A 12,938-nucleotide genomic window follows, 5' to 3' on the forward strand; every position below is an offset into this window, starting at 1 on the left:
TGACACATTTTTATGTTTAAGTCAAGCTACACCACTTTATTCTCACAAGCATTTATTATTGATTTATGGTTTTAAAAAAAAGCTCAAAATCCTTTCTTGTATATGAGAGAGGGGTGGGGGTAGGGGAGAACACTAAATCCCACAGGAATTGTCTGATGATCTTAGTTTTAGAGAAACCAGGTGACATGCTCATGGTTTTGTACATTTAATTTGTGAATGGGAAGGATAGCTTAATCTCCTAGCCTGTGGTTTAGGATGCTGTGCCTTAACTATGAGGAAGTCATTGTTTCTCTAATCAGAGCCCATCTTCATATCACAGTGTCAAAAGACATGGATCTCAACTAAATACAGAACTCTCTGCGTGAGAAAAGTCACCAGTATAATCTCATAGAAACTTTGTCTTTTTAAATTTTTTTTTAACGTACTGCCACCTGATATACTGAGTGTTGTTCCTTTGGTGCCTTTGGATTTGATTACTGCTAATTAAAGGTGGCAATTTATTCCCTAGCCATTCTTGTCTTCCAACAGCTGGGTGGGAGGAAGGGGAGAAGTATTTTATTGACTTTCAAGAAGCTGTTAACTATGTAACTTTCTAATTCATGACTAGTTCTCAATAGTAAATAGCCGATTACCTGGAATATACATGTAGGTGAGGCTTCAGCCATGCTCTCTCTGCATGCAGGATTCAGATGGCTTTGGCTTGTAGATGCAAGTACAGATTGCAATGCCCTTGGGTCCCCACATACTTTCTAATTGGAAAACTAAAGGCACACTGTAGTAAAACCGCCAGCCAAAGCCTTCACACCTCTATTCATGGATGTGTTTGGGGAGCGGAACACAGTGAGTGGAGGCAGGAGGTAGAGTATCCTAGCATCGGGCAGGCTACCATTGAGATTTGCGCACTGTTGGAAAATGATTTTTAAATAATCAGAGAACTGAATGGCTGGAAGAGACTGAGAGCAAGCTCAGCACAAATGAAAACAAACAAACAAACAAACAAACAAACAGGCCCAGGCTGCTGTGAATGTGGGCAAGGGAGTGAAGCCACAAAAAGCAACAGGTGTTTTCAGAAGGCTGCTGTGTGAACCCTTCTTCACAAAGGGCCTTGGAGGTGTTTTCAGATGTGCAAACGAAGCCTAGCACTTGCAAATGACACAATTAATAAAGGCTCACAATTCGATTTAAAGTGAGGTCTTTCGGATTCTAACTCGTTCTCCTTCCAAGGCATATTCCCCTTTCTTCTATGCCTGTCATTCTTCCCCAGGATGAAAACTTTTGGTTATGGACATTGTCTTTCTAGCCTCACAAGGTACATATCATATCCCCACTTCACAGATAAAGTCACTGAGGTGGGGCCAAGGAAAGTGCTTGCCACAAGCATGGGGACTAGAATTTAGACATGCAAAATCCAGCCTGAAGCTGCTGTGAGCATCTGTACTCATCACTCCTACAGTGATGGGGAAAACAGGCGGGAGAGTACACAGCAAGGAGCAATGGACCCAGTCTCAAACAAGGCCTGACACCTGAGGCTGTCCTCTGGCTTCCATATGTACATGCATATCACACACTCTCAAGAAAAGAAAGAATAAAAAGAAACCTCTTCAGATTTGAAAAAAGCAAAAGAAACAAAAATGGGAGGGACTTAAGTGTGAGATCGTTTCCCAATATCACAGCTATTGGGCTCTCTGTAGTGTGGCCCCTGCATCAGCAGCAGCATCACCAGAGAAACCATCTGAGAGGAGGAGTCCTGGGTTCAAGCCAATCCACTAAGCAGACGCTCAAGAAGGGGAACCTAGTAGCCTCTGCTTTACAAGTAATCCCTGTACATCCTGACTGAGAATTTGTGGGCTATCACATAGCAAAATGAAGGCTTATATACCCTCAAATATGCTTCCTTGAATCAAAGCCCCTGGAAGCATGTTTCTTTTCCTATAACCACTTCTTTCCCTTTGTAATGCCATTGTCCCTTTTGTAGAGGGAGTGATTTTCCCCAAATGCTACTCAGTGTAGGTCACTAACATAGGTCACTTTGTTCTGATGGTTAAGTTGATCTCATCTTTTCTCTACCCCTTGTTCCTGCGGCAGAGCACACCCCTGCATTGCTAACTGTCAGTATAAAAGGTGACTGAATGGAGTTTAGAATGGGGATAAGAAATTCTAGAAGTCATAAGTGACTTTAGGCTAGCCTAGAGACATAGCGATCAGGATCTATTTGGATTTAGCACACCAAGATCATAAATAACAAAGTGATATACATAAAGTTGGCACATTTTATTCCTTTCTGTTCTCAGTGTCAGCATTTCTAAATCAAATTTCTGATCATAATTCTGAGACTTCTCTTTTCTGGCAGGAAAAAGCCAAGTATCTGGTCATTGAATTGGGGACAGAGAAGTGGCAGGTCCCCTGTAGATGGAGGCTGTGCCCTCCAGCTTGCCTTAGTCCCCACTGCTTCCTGCCTGATCTACAGCCCTACCTAGAGCTGCGTGATACTAACTCTGTATCTTAGGACTTCACTATTGCTTATCTTACTATCCAGGGAAATGCTAATTCACATGCTGAGCTTCTACCAAGTGCTGACCCAAAAGCATTTCTTAAAGAAACTGAGAGAAAGGCTTTGGTTCCTATTTGGTTAACATGAGTAGCCCAGTTCACCTTACCTATCTGACCCTGTGAACAAATCTTGCTAAACCTGGTGGGATAATTGTGGAGCCAGACCTATAATCCTGGCTGCTTAGTAGTACTTCAAGGCTTGGGCTATACAGCAAATATAAGATCAGCCTGGGCAATTAAGTGAGGCCATGACCAAAAGAGAGAGAGAAAGAGAGGGGGGAGAACAAAAACAAGAGAAGAGGGAGAAGGGGGAGAGGAGGGAAATAGGAAGAGAGAACAAGACATGGAAAGAAGTAGAGAGACAAAAAAGGAAAAGGAGCATACGAAAGGAGGAAGAGGCAGGGGGAGGGAGGAACAGAGGGAATGGGAGGAAGGAGGAAGAGGGAGGAAAGGAGGACGAAGGGTGTATCTCAGGTGGAATGCTTATTTAGCAACTCAAGGCTCACACAAACCACAACTCTACAAAGTGAGGGAATGCACCACACTGTTACCTCACAACAGCAATCTGCCACATTGTAAGCAACCACATCCCTAGAAGGTCCCAGTCATTAGTAAAGTCTGATGGAAGTCATCTTCCTCCATTGGCTTTCACTGCAACTTCTCTGTGTCTCTTCCTGCAGGTGATACTGCCCCTGGCATTGGGATTCAATCTCTCTTATGTGATTCTGTTTCAGGTGGTGATCATGGAAGTCCAAGGCCTTAAGTCTTTGGCTCCAAATCGAATCGTGTACTGCACGATGGAGGTGGAAGGTGGAGAGAAACTTCAGACTGATCAAGCAGAGGCTTCCAAACCAACGTGAGTAAAGAGTTTCTCCATGGTTTATCTCACAGAGGTTGTCGACATTGTTTTTTTTTTTCTGTGTGTGTGCCAATTCCAAAAGAAAAGTCTGTTTTCCCAGAAGAACCTAGGAGATCGATACTGTTTTTATCATACAAGGTGACTTGACTCCATTTTAAAAAGCAGAATTTCATGTAGCCCAGGCTGGCCTCAAACTCACTATGTAGCCAAGGATGACCTTGAGCTTATGAACCCCCATGCCTTCACTTCCCAAGTGCTGAGATTTCAGAAATATGCCACCACACCTAGTTTATGAAGTACTGGTAGTCAAAGTCAGAACTTCATACATATGAGGGAGGCACTGTAGCAACTCGGGTACATCTACAGCCTTGACACCAGTTTTATTTGGCAGCTATGACAAGAATCCAAGTTCCTTCAAAGCTACAATGGGGAGTTGAACAGTCTGATGCCTCTGACCACATATCGCTCTGTGTGTGTGTGTGTGTGTGTGTGTGTGTGTGTGTGTGTGTAAGGTCTTGTACAGCAGAAGGGAAAATGGTCACTACTGTAGCCTTACACCACTCTCAGTTTAGTGGGGACATCAGAGAAGCAGTCACAAGCAGTCACAAATGTGTATTTATAAATATAGTCTGCTTGTACGTTCTGCATCTTTAGATTCAGCCAACAGTGGGTTGAAACTTTTTGACAAAACACAAAAGGAATATTGGCCAGGCATAGCCTTTAATCCCAGCACATGCAGGAAGATCTCTGCCAGTTCAAGGCCAATCTGGTCTACATAGCAAACATAGCAGGTTGCAGGAAAGGCAGCTTATGTAGAGAAAACATGTCTCAATAAAACCAAAACCAAACAAATAAAAGAAATACTGTGTGGGCACAGGTTGTGTATAGAGTTGTCATTACTCTCTAAACATGGCAGCTCAACTCTTTGTAGAGTAGACACCTGTGACCTACAGATGGTTCTGAGTCTGTAAAAGGATGTACATAGGTTATTTTTAGGTACTCTGTGATTTGATATAAGGACTCGAGCATCAATGGGTATCCGTGAAGGGTAGAGGAGGTCAGAACCAATATCCTGTGAGTATGTAGAGACAAATACAGCTATAAATAGATGGAAAGGTGGCTTGAGATGAGATACCATGAAGACATGAACCAGCTTCTGAATAGGTCTTCCTTGGGATACAGGAGACATCTATATGAAGCACCCATGGGAGCGAAGAGATCGTGAATGGTGCTGTGGTTAGCAATGGCCCTGTGGCAAAGAGGAACACATAGATGTGTTGGGAAGTATCTTCTGGCTGCCGTAGAAGGGCCTAAGGTGGGGCAGTTCATTGCTGGGGCAATGGCAGACAGCAGTGAAGGTTTATCTATTTGGGAGTCTAGGCTACCCAAACCTCACAGAGCAGTGAGAGACCATTGCTCCCTTCCCCCAGCACCACCGCTCCCATCCTTTCTTTCTCAATCTCCATGATGCCTGCATAGTAGAATGAGCATCTTCATCTTCGTTACTGGCATTAGTCCATAAGAGTCATCAGAAGGTAACTCTCCCCCACTCTTCCTTAGGGCATTAGGAGCTGTTTGGCAGAATGTGAATAACTCTCCAGGGTGTTCAAATAGAATAGTTCAAAGGAAGTACTGAATGTTGCTTGGGCTGAAGAAAGGCTGAGGGTATTGTGTGCCTTCAACTGGTTCTTTGTATGAATAAGCAAAGCTTCAGATGCCCAGAAGGGGTGTGTGTGTGTGTGTGTGTGTGTGTGTGTGTGTGTGTGTGTGTGTGTGGAGGGAGTGTTAATGAGCATTCAAGAGAAAATGGAGGCCAATGTGACTTGCTGCATGCTACCCCATGCCCCACCCACCCCTACAAACTCTTCCTTTTAAATCCTTGTCCCACACTGAAGATACTACAGTTCCTTTTTACTGCCATTGATAAAAGCCTGATGTTTCCTCAAGTGGCCTGATTTTTTTCTATGTTCTTGTGTTGTTCTGTTTATAGGAGCTCTTTCACATGTGTGTTACATGGCAGGGGCTGGGGGTGGGGTGTGGAGAGTGACTGGGGACATTGTAATGCTTCTGCCAAACTTTTTAAAGGAGTTACTTCTTAAGAGGCCACAAAAGAGGAAGGGAAGAAAGCTCTGCTTTTTCCTACATGCTATTTCACGGAGGATATTTTAACAAGGTAACTCATGCCACTTTACTAGGTAAAAGAAAGTAAATGATGAATAGATTTTTATGACCTTGGGAATATTGAGTATAAAATGCTTATGTTAGTGTTAGGGTATACCTGAAATAATGTACCTGCTCACATCTGTAGAGGTTATGCCATCCACACACATAAATTCCTAATGTCAAAATGTTGTGCTTTTGTGGCCAAAGGATGCTCTTTTGAGTTTCCTTTTATCAGAGAATATGACAAAACCATCACAGACAGTATCCTGATTTGTTTAATACACACAAAACACAGGCATCATAATCAAGCTCAAGGCCAACAAACTGCTACGAGCTACCTAGTGTGGTGTGTTGAGGATTTCAAGATAAATCTATATGCAGAAGGAAGAAGTGTCGTGACCAACTTGTAATGTCTGCCATGAGAAAGGAAGGAATGTGATGCTCTGAGTTAGCCGTACCTGCAGTGCTGAAGACATATACCGAGTTTAAGATCTCTCAACACTCAACTGTTTCTTCCTGTCTCTTTCTTTATTCCTGTGATAAACCTCCTTTTCATCCTCCCTTCCCCCTCCTTCTAAAGGCACAGAGCTCAGCTTTACCTTTTCCCTCATTACAGATCAGGGCTGACAGGTTTCCTCTACTTCTGTCTGCTTTTACCTGGAAAGATAAATGACCTTGTCTTTGCAGTCTCCCTGCCTCTTTCATTTGGACTTACTGTGAGTCTTCTCCATCATTTTCTTCCTCTGAAGCTTTTATTTCCTCTTCTTCTCCTCCCCCTCATTTCTCCTTGAAAATTTCCCACCTCGGATCTCTGTGTTATTTCTGGCATTTGACTTTAGTAATCCTAAAGAATATCTCCCATTAGCCAGTAACCCTGCCTAGGGTAGCCCAATCCCTACAAGCTTTTGCCTCTTGTTTTCTTACATCCAGCTGTTGCCTATGTCTCATTTATGGGTTCCCGAACCAAAATCCTAATCAACCTTGACTTGTTACTCATAGAGTCTACCCTTGCAGCTACTCAACATCACCAGTGACTGCACAGTGCATCTTGTCCATTATACATCTGCAAGGAATTTGTTTTAAACCAAGTGTAGTTACAAATCCAGGAGGATATTACATAATGCGGTTTACCCAACAATGTATTCCCTGTATAGTATGCACAAAAAGAACAGAGGCAGGGACTGTAATAATATAGTTAAGTACATTTGGGAAATTGGAGACATTACATCTCTTGGTGAACTACTCGCTGTACACAGACATTTTAGAACTTTGAAAGTCCCAGGGAAAAGTAAATCTATGTAGCATTTTTAAAAGTTAAATTATGCTTCAAACGTATTTGAACTGATTGATACCTTTGAACTGTCATTGGAAACCCTGGTCTGTATTGTTCAGCCACAGTGATCAGGAATCTGTGCTTTCTCTTCCTTCTTTTTATCAAATGTATCTCCTCCCCTGCATTCAGAGCATCTTTCATATCTCAACAAGGCCATATTGATTCAGTGTCATAACCTAAGTCTCCCGTGTGTTTCATGATATGTGAAAGTGTTTTTCAGCCTTCTGGTTAAGAATGTGGTGAGGCAACCTTTTACACTCAGAGCTGACTTGTGGCCCATGCTCACTCTTACTTTCATCCATCTGCTTGCTGCTTGGGGATTATTTTTGAGCATCTATGCATCCACTCTGCTGTTTTCCTCCTCTCCTGGGTTTTCCAGGTTGCAAGCCAGCAATAGATGCTCAAAAGCTGCTGTGAGCTATACTTACTAGAAATCGTGGTTTCCATTTGCAACACATTGTTTCTGCTTCCGGTAGGAAGACATGGATATGAACACTGAAGGAACTGAAATCCTTTATAAGCAGAGTCCTCTCAGGACAGTATAGAGAGAAAGCAGAGTTTGTGGTTTCGGGGCCCTCAGTGTCTTTGTTCATCTTCTTTGGGATAGAGCTGTTAAGGCCAGCATTGCCACAGTGATATTTGTCAAATGTTCTTACCTCCAGGAGTAACAAGAGACATTTATTACCAAAGCATGGCATTGACTGACATGGAAGCAAATGGTAGCAACTTCTCCTTCTCCAGTTTCTCCCCTGCCCATTCCTGTGGCCAGAACAAGGAGATCATTTTAATTAGGTGCTAGAAGGCCTTTGGCACCTCCTCAGGCCCGAGGCTCAGAGCCCTCTACAGCAGACAAGAACAGTTGGCATTGACTCTACTCAGTTTCCCTGCAGTTACTCTTCTCCATGGCCACTGACGCTGTTGTCTCTTTGCCAGCAGGGGAAAATGAGTTTCCCGTTTTAGAGAAATATGTTAATATTTCAAGGATGAATTAACTTAAAGAAAATGCATTGAGTGCATAAAAACACAGATGGCACCTAGACAGGATAAGAGGTGATCCTGCTGACAGAAACGAATATGGCGATACAGAAATGCAGGCTGGGAAGCTGCCTTCAAACCACTTTAACCTGGAAAAAAAAAAAGAAACATGACATTTCTCTGAGTAGATAATATTGTCCAAAATCACTCTTTCTGGGGGAATTTTGCACAATATAAGTTTCTGCTCTAAATAGCATGCATGAATTGAGAAGGTTAAATACTGGAACATTTAAATAATGTTTCCGCAGAAGAACATTTGAATAATAACCCAGTGTTTCTCTCACTTACCTGAAACTATACTCCTCTGAATAAAACCCAAGTCCCACTTGGCAAGTTCATAATGCCAGAGCAAGCCAAAGAGTGCAGATTCCATTGCTGCTGTGAGGTCAGGCTTTTTCCTGCCATTTCCAAGAGACTGGGAAGGTAATGTGCCTTGGCTAAGAAAGCTTGCTATGGCGTTAGTCTCTTTTCAACTTGTCTGCTGAGACAGTATTTTAAAACAAGAGGAAGAGCAGTGGTTTTCTATACCGTTTTTCTTCTTTGATATATATTCTGTGTCCCAATAGCACAACAGCATAGTCAGGCTCTCATGACCAAGTTATCCAAAGATGGGAAGTTCCATTTAGTGACACCCACAGGACACAGTGAGCCTACTACAAAAACAGGGAGTTCTGCTGAGTCATGCCCACAGTGAGCCTACCACAAAAGACAGGGAGTTCTCCTGGGTCACGCAGCTTACTTCCTCCTATTGTCTCAGGAGTCATTTCTCCACATAGTTCTTCCCTTCTCATTTTAACCAAATATTTTGTGCCTGGAGCCTTGGAATGGCTTGAGTGTCTTTCCTGCTTGGCTCTACTGAAATGCAAAGCAGAGAGTGCGGAGGCATGGGTAACTGCCCTCCTCCATGGACTCTTTCCTTCTGTCCAACTAGCACTGGTATTATGATGGTGAAGCACATATACCCAGCTTTGGGACTTTGTGCAGATATCCTGATCAAGGGCATCAGTGGTGAACATGAGAACAGTGTATAAGACAATAGTAGACTTTAATCTGTGCCCCTGAAAGAAGAAACTAGCTACCTCAGTAGAGTAGCGAGAGTATAGGTCACTTAGGTCCTGGATGACACCCCTTGAACTGCAGAATGTTTATGCTACTATCCAAAGAATGAGGAAGGAAAAATCAGAGTCATAGGAAAAGCATTCCTCAACAGGAAGAGGAAAGAACAAGTGGAAAGGCTTTGAGACAGGAAGTGGTCAGCAGGAAAAGAATGTCACCAGATATTAGCCAGTAAGCATCCCTTAGGAAAGCCCAAAGAATACAGGAAGGCCAGACATGGTGGGGCCTTCTGAGCCATAGAAGAAGGGTTTATTACAAGGCTTTGGAGAAAGCTTAGGGAGATTTCAGGTCAGGGAGCAGTTGATTGGATTGCTATCTTAAAACCCAGAACAGATAAGATATCAGAGTAAACTTAGAATCTCAGCTATGTTGGTTTGCAAACACATAGTAAGCACATCCTGCTGGAGGCATTGGTGTTCAAGTGAGAAATCCTGATGTTACCAGTGTTACGATCACAACTTGTATTCTGGTAGCACTAGCAAGGTCTGCTCAGCCACCTGTCCTCAGCAAGGCAATCATCAAATAGTGAAAAGCAGGGGAAAAAAAGGGTTATAAATGTGATCACATGGGGAAGAGAAACAAAGAGACCCAGTGACCCCTATGTCCATTTTTGCATCCCTGACCTAAGGGTCAGAGTTATGTATAACTAAACATTCCTGGTCTCTGCAAGATAGTCTGACATGTCAGGATTGTATGAACTATCTCCCTGGAAAACAAGCCTCATTATCTGGCTGGAACTAGTCTTTACCTTTTTCTTCTCACAACATGAGATTCCCGCCTCCTAAAAAAAAATTCTAATTTCTTAGGGACCATTGTTTCAGTAGCCTGGTGGCTGGAAGGAAGGTGTAAAGATTTCTAGAATCCATCATGTTTGCTATAGAGCAAAGCAAATGGGAAAACATGTGTTGGGATAGAATGACCAATTGCCCAGGTACCACTGCAGCTTTTGAGGACTTGAGACCCACACATAGAAAAAGAGACAAGGTCTCCTGAGAGCAGAGACCCAGAGGTTTATGGAAGAGGAGCTTTTGTGTTAGCTACAAGGGCAAGGTTAGTTAGCTGGGAAAGGGAAATAACCAACAAAACGAGAGATGGACGGAGGGTTGTGTGCTGAGAACAGGCTTTCCACAGACTAGGTTCTACCTCTGATCCTGTCAGCAATTATCCACCCTATCATCAACTGGACACTACACCTCCCAACTTCCCCAAATCCTAGTAAGCTGTGTTTCAGATCCCTTCCACCTCAGCAGCTCTGTAATTCTCTCATTCAGTTGGGGAGGGAGCTACAGAGAGAAAATAAGGCAGAGTGAATAGGACCTGCATCTAAGATTGAATGATGGAGAAGTAGCTGGATGTGGTCGTCAGATGTTTAAATTCCCTCTGAATGTTAAATAAAAACAGTAAATTCCAATGACATGAACACTTTCACTGTGAGTAGACGGAGAACTAACTAAGGACATGCTTTGTAAATTTTTGTTATTTAATAATCAGAAACACCATAGAAAGGGATGTTTTGGAGTTATTTACTGTAATATTGAGATTCAGGCCAGACACTCTAACCCAGTGGTTTTCAACCTTCCAAATGCTGCAACCCTTTAATACAGTTCTTCATGTTGTTGTGACCCCAAAACCATAAATTATTTTTGTTGCTACTTCATAACTGTATTTTTGCTACTGCTATGAATATCTGTAAATATCTGTCCTTTCTAATGGTCTTAGGTGACCCAGAAGGGGATGAGGCCCACAGGTTGAGAACCACCACTTTAACGTCTCATTAGTGTAACACAAGAAATACTTGCTGGAGATTCAACAGTGAATCAACAACATGCTGACCATCATGGACAAGAACACATAATCAGGAATCACAGAGCCATGTTCTTGCCTCAACTATGTGACCATGGGCCCACAGCCTCCCTTTTTATGCCTTCCTTCCTACACTCATGAAAATTAATTAGTATTCTTTAACCTCTAGCAATTTCACACACACACAAAAAAATGTCATTTTGCTATTATAATCTTGGCTTTAATACTGTTCTAGGGAGGAAGGGGAATAAAAGGTGGCCTAGATCTAAAGTTGTAATCATTAACTTTGATTTAGTCCATTCTACTGACTAGTTGCCAGGCTAAGACCTATAAGATAGAGCTATACTCATTTGTAGATGGAAATACTGAGATCCACTGATGTTGGGTGGGTTAGTCAAAATGACACTGATAATAAACTGCTGAGCCAAAAAGCAAACAGGAAAATGGTACTTTTCACTATCTGGTTGGTTACCTTGCCATCCTAAAAAGAAGGCTTTTAAATAGGATTGGCATTTGGGAAGACTATAAAAGGCTCATTTCCTTTCCATAAATTCATCAGTTTTGTGGGGTAAAACTTTGCTGGTGTTTAAAAAGCGATGATCCTGCTGTCACTCACACAGCACAGATGTTCAGGTCAGTGCATCCAGCAGGTGTCACTCAACACATGAGAGCACCAGTACCATTTCAGTCTCTAAAGATGAGCCAGAGAACTGGAAGGCCCTCGGGAAGCCCCGGGAAAGCTCTAAATATGATGAGGCCTCCTTCACAGAACTAATTACACTCTCAAATGTTCAACAAGGCTTTATTAATACTGTCAGGTACAAAGTTAGCAGGTGCCATATAATCAACAGATAGACCCAACCCTAAGTCCTACCTTCGCCATTTGCCAGCTGGGTAACCTTAAGCAAGCAGATGTTCCTCTCTCTTCTTCCATGTCTCCACACTTGATAGGAGTGCAACCTGCCTGTGGGACTGTTAAAAACTGTCATCCTGTCAAAGGTGGAAGCATCAGTGTTTTGCAGCATTTCAGAGAGTAGTGTTAACAATAGCTGAAATCCCACTATGGTCTCACTAGGCACCACAAGTTTATATTAAATCAGTGGGCTGAGGGGATGCATTCCATTGGCAAAGTATGTGCTGCAACAATCTGAGGTCATTCCCCAATATCTATATAAAAGGGAGGGCACATCACCAAATGTGATCACAGAGCTAGGAAGGTAGTTAAAGGCAGATCCCCAGAGCCGTAGCCTAATTGGCAAGGGTCAGGTCCCATTGAGAAAGCCTGTCTCAAAAAAGCACCATGGAGGTTCTCAACCACACCTAAGACTGATTTCTGACCTCCACACTCATGTACACCCATACATACACACACACATATACACACACATGAGCACACATACCCCTGGGCACATGTACACACACACAAGAATCTAGTACTCTCTCATTAAATAGGAAAAAACAGAAGCCCAGACACTTACTCAATCCAGAAGAAACAGAACTTTACTCAGTTCACCAGCCGCCCTTGGAAATCAAAGTGCTTATTCTGCCAAAGGGAAAATTAGCGCAGGGTTTTTAGAGCAATGAGGGGGGGCAAGTCTTGGGGTGGGTTGATCTCATGGCACAAGAGTTGCTTCTCAAAGACAAGAGGAATTCAAAGGGCAACATCTCCCTGTGTCTTACAGTCACATCCCCCTGAGTCCTACTCAGAGTCCCACACTCTCTAAGTGGGCCTTCACCTGCCTACTCAGCCATCTTCCTTCTGATCAGAGTTAGGGTTTGAGAGAGGCTAGAGTGCAGCACAGCTGGCTGAGTCTATACATCCTAAGCTGCTGCTTCAATTTGTTTCCGCTGTTCTGTAATCTAGAACTCACCTCACTACACTGTTGCTGATGAGAGTGGGGCCTCTGAGGAAAACAGAGCATGATGGCTGATGCCAATTCTCTAAGTGCTTTGAGACTCCTGGGCCTTTTGTGCTTCAACCCTTAGGTCCTTCAGAGTGTCTTGGTTCCCAAGGGAGGCCTTAAAAGCTCTCCTTCCATTTCCTTACTTCCAGCTCAGAGCACTTGGCCCTGGTAGTCT

At 43.0% G+C, this 12,938-nt stretch overlaps 1 protein-coding gene across 11 annotated transcripts in view; it reads left to right on the forward strand.

The window, feature by feature from the left end:
• Positions 1 to 12,938, forward strand: part of Cadps (calcium dependent secretion activator) — a 434,854-nt gene that overhangs the window by 212,981 nt on the left and 208,935 nt on the right. For all 11 annotated transcript variants that reach the window (XM_028760516.1, XM_028760517.1, XM_028760521.1 and 8 more), the window contains exon 6: positions 3,285 to 3,406. In XM_028760516.1, the coding sequence (XP_028616349.1) occupies positions 3,285 to 3,406 (122 nt within the window). The remainder of the gene's footprint in view (positions 1 to 3,284; positions 3,407 to 12,938) is intronic.

The sequence above is a fragment of the Grammomys surdaster genome, unplaced genomic scaffold (genome assembly GCF_004785775.1).
Source record: "Grammomys surdaster isolate TR1022 unplaced genomic scaffold, NIH_TR_1.0 126546, whole genome shotgun sequence".
In the NCBI taxonomy this organism is placed as follows: Eukaryota; Metazoa; Chordata; class Mammalia; order Rodentia; family Muridae; genus Grammomys; species Grammomys surdaster.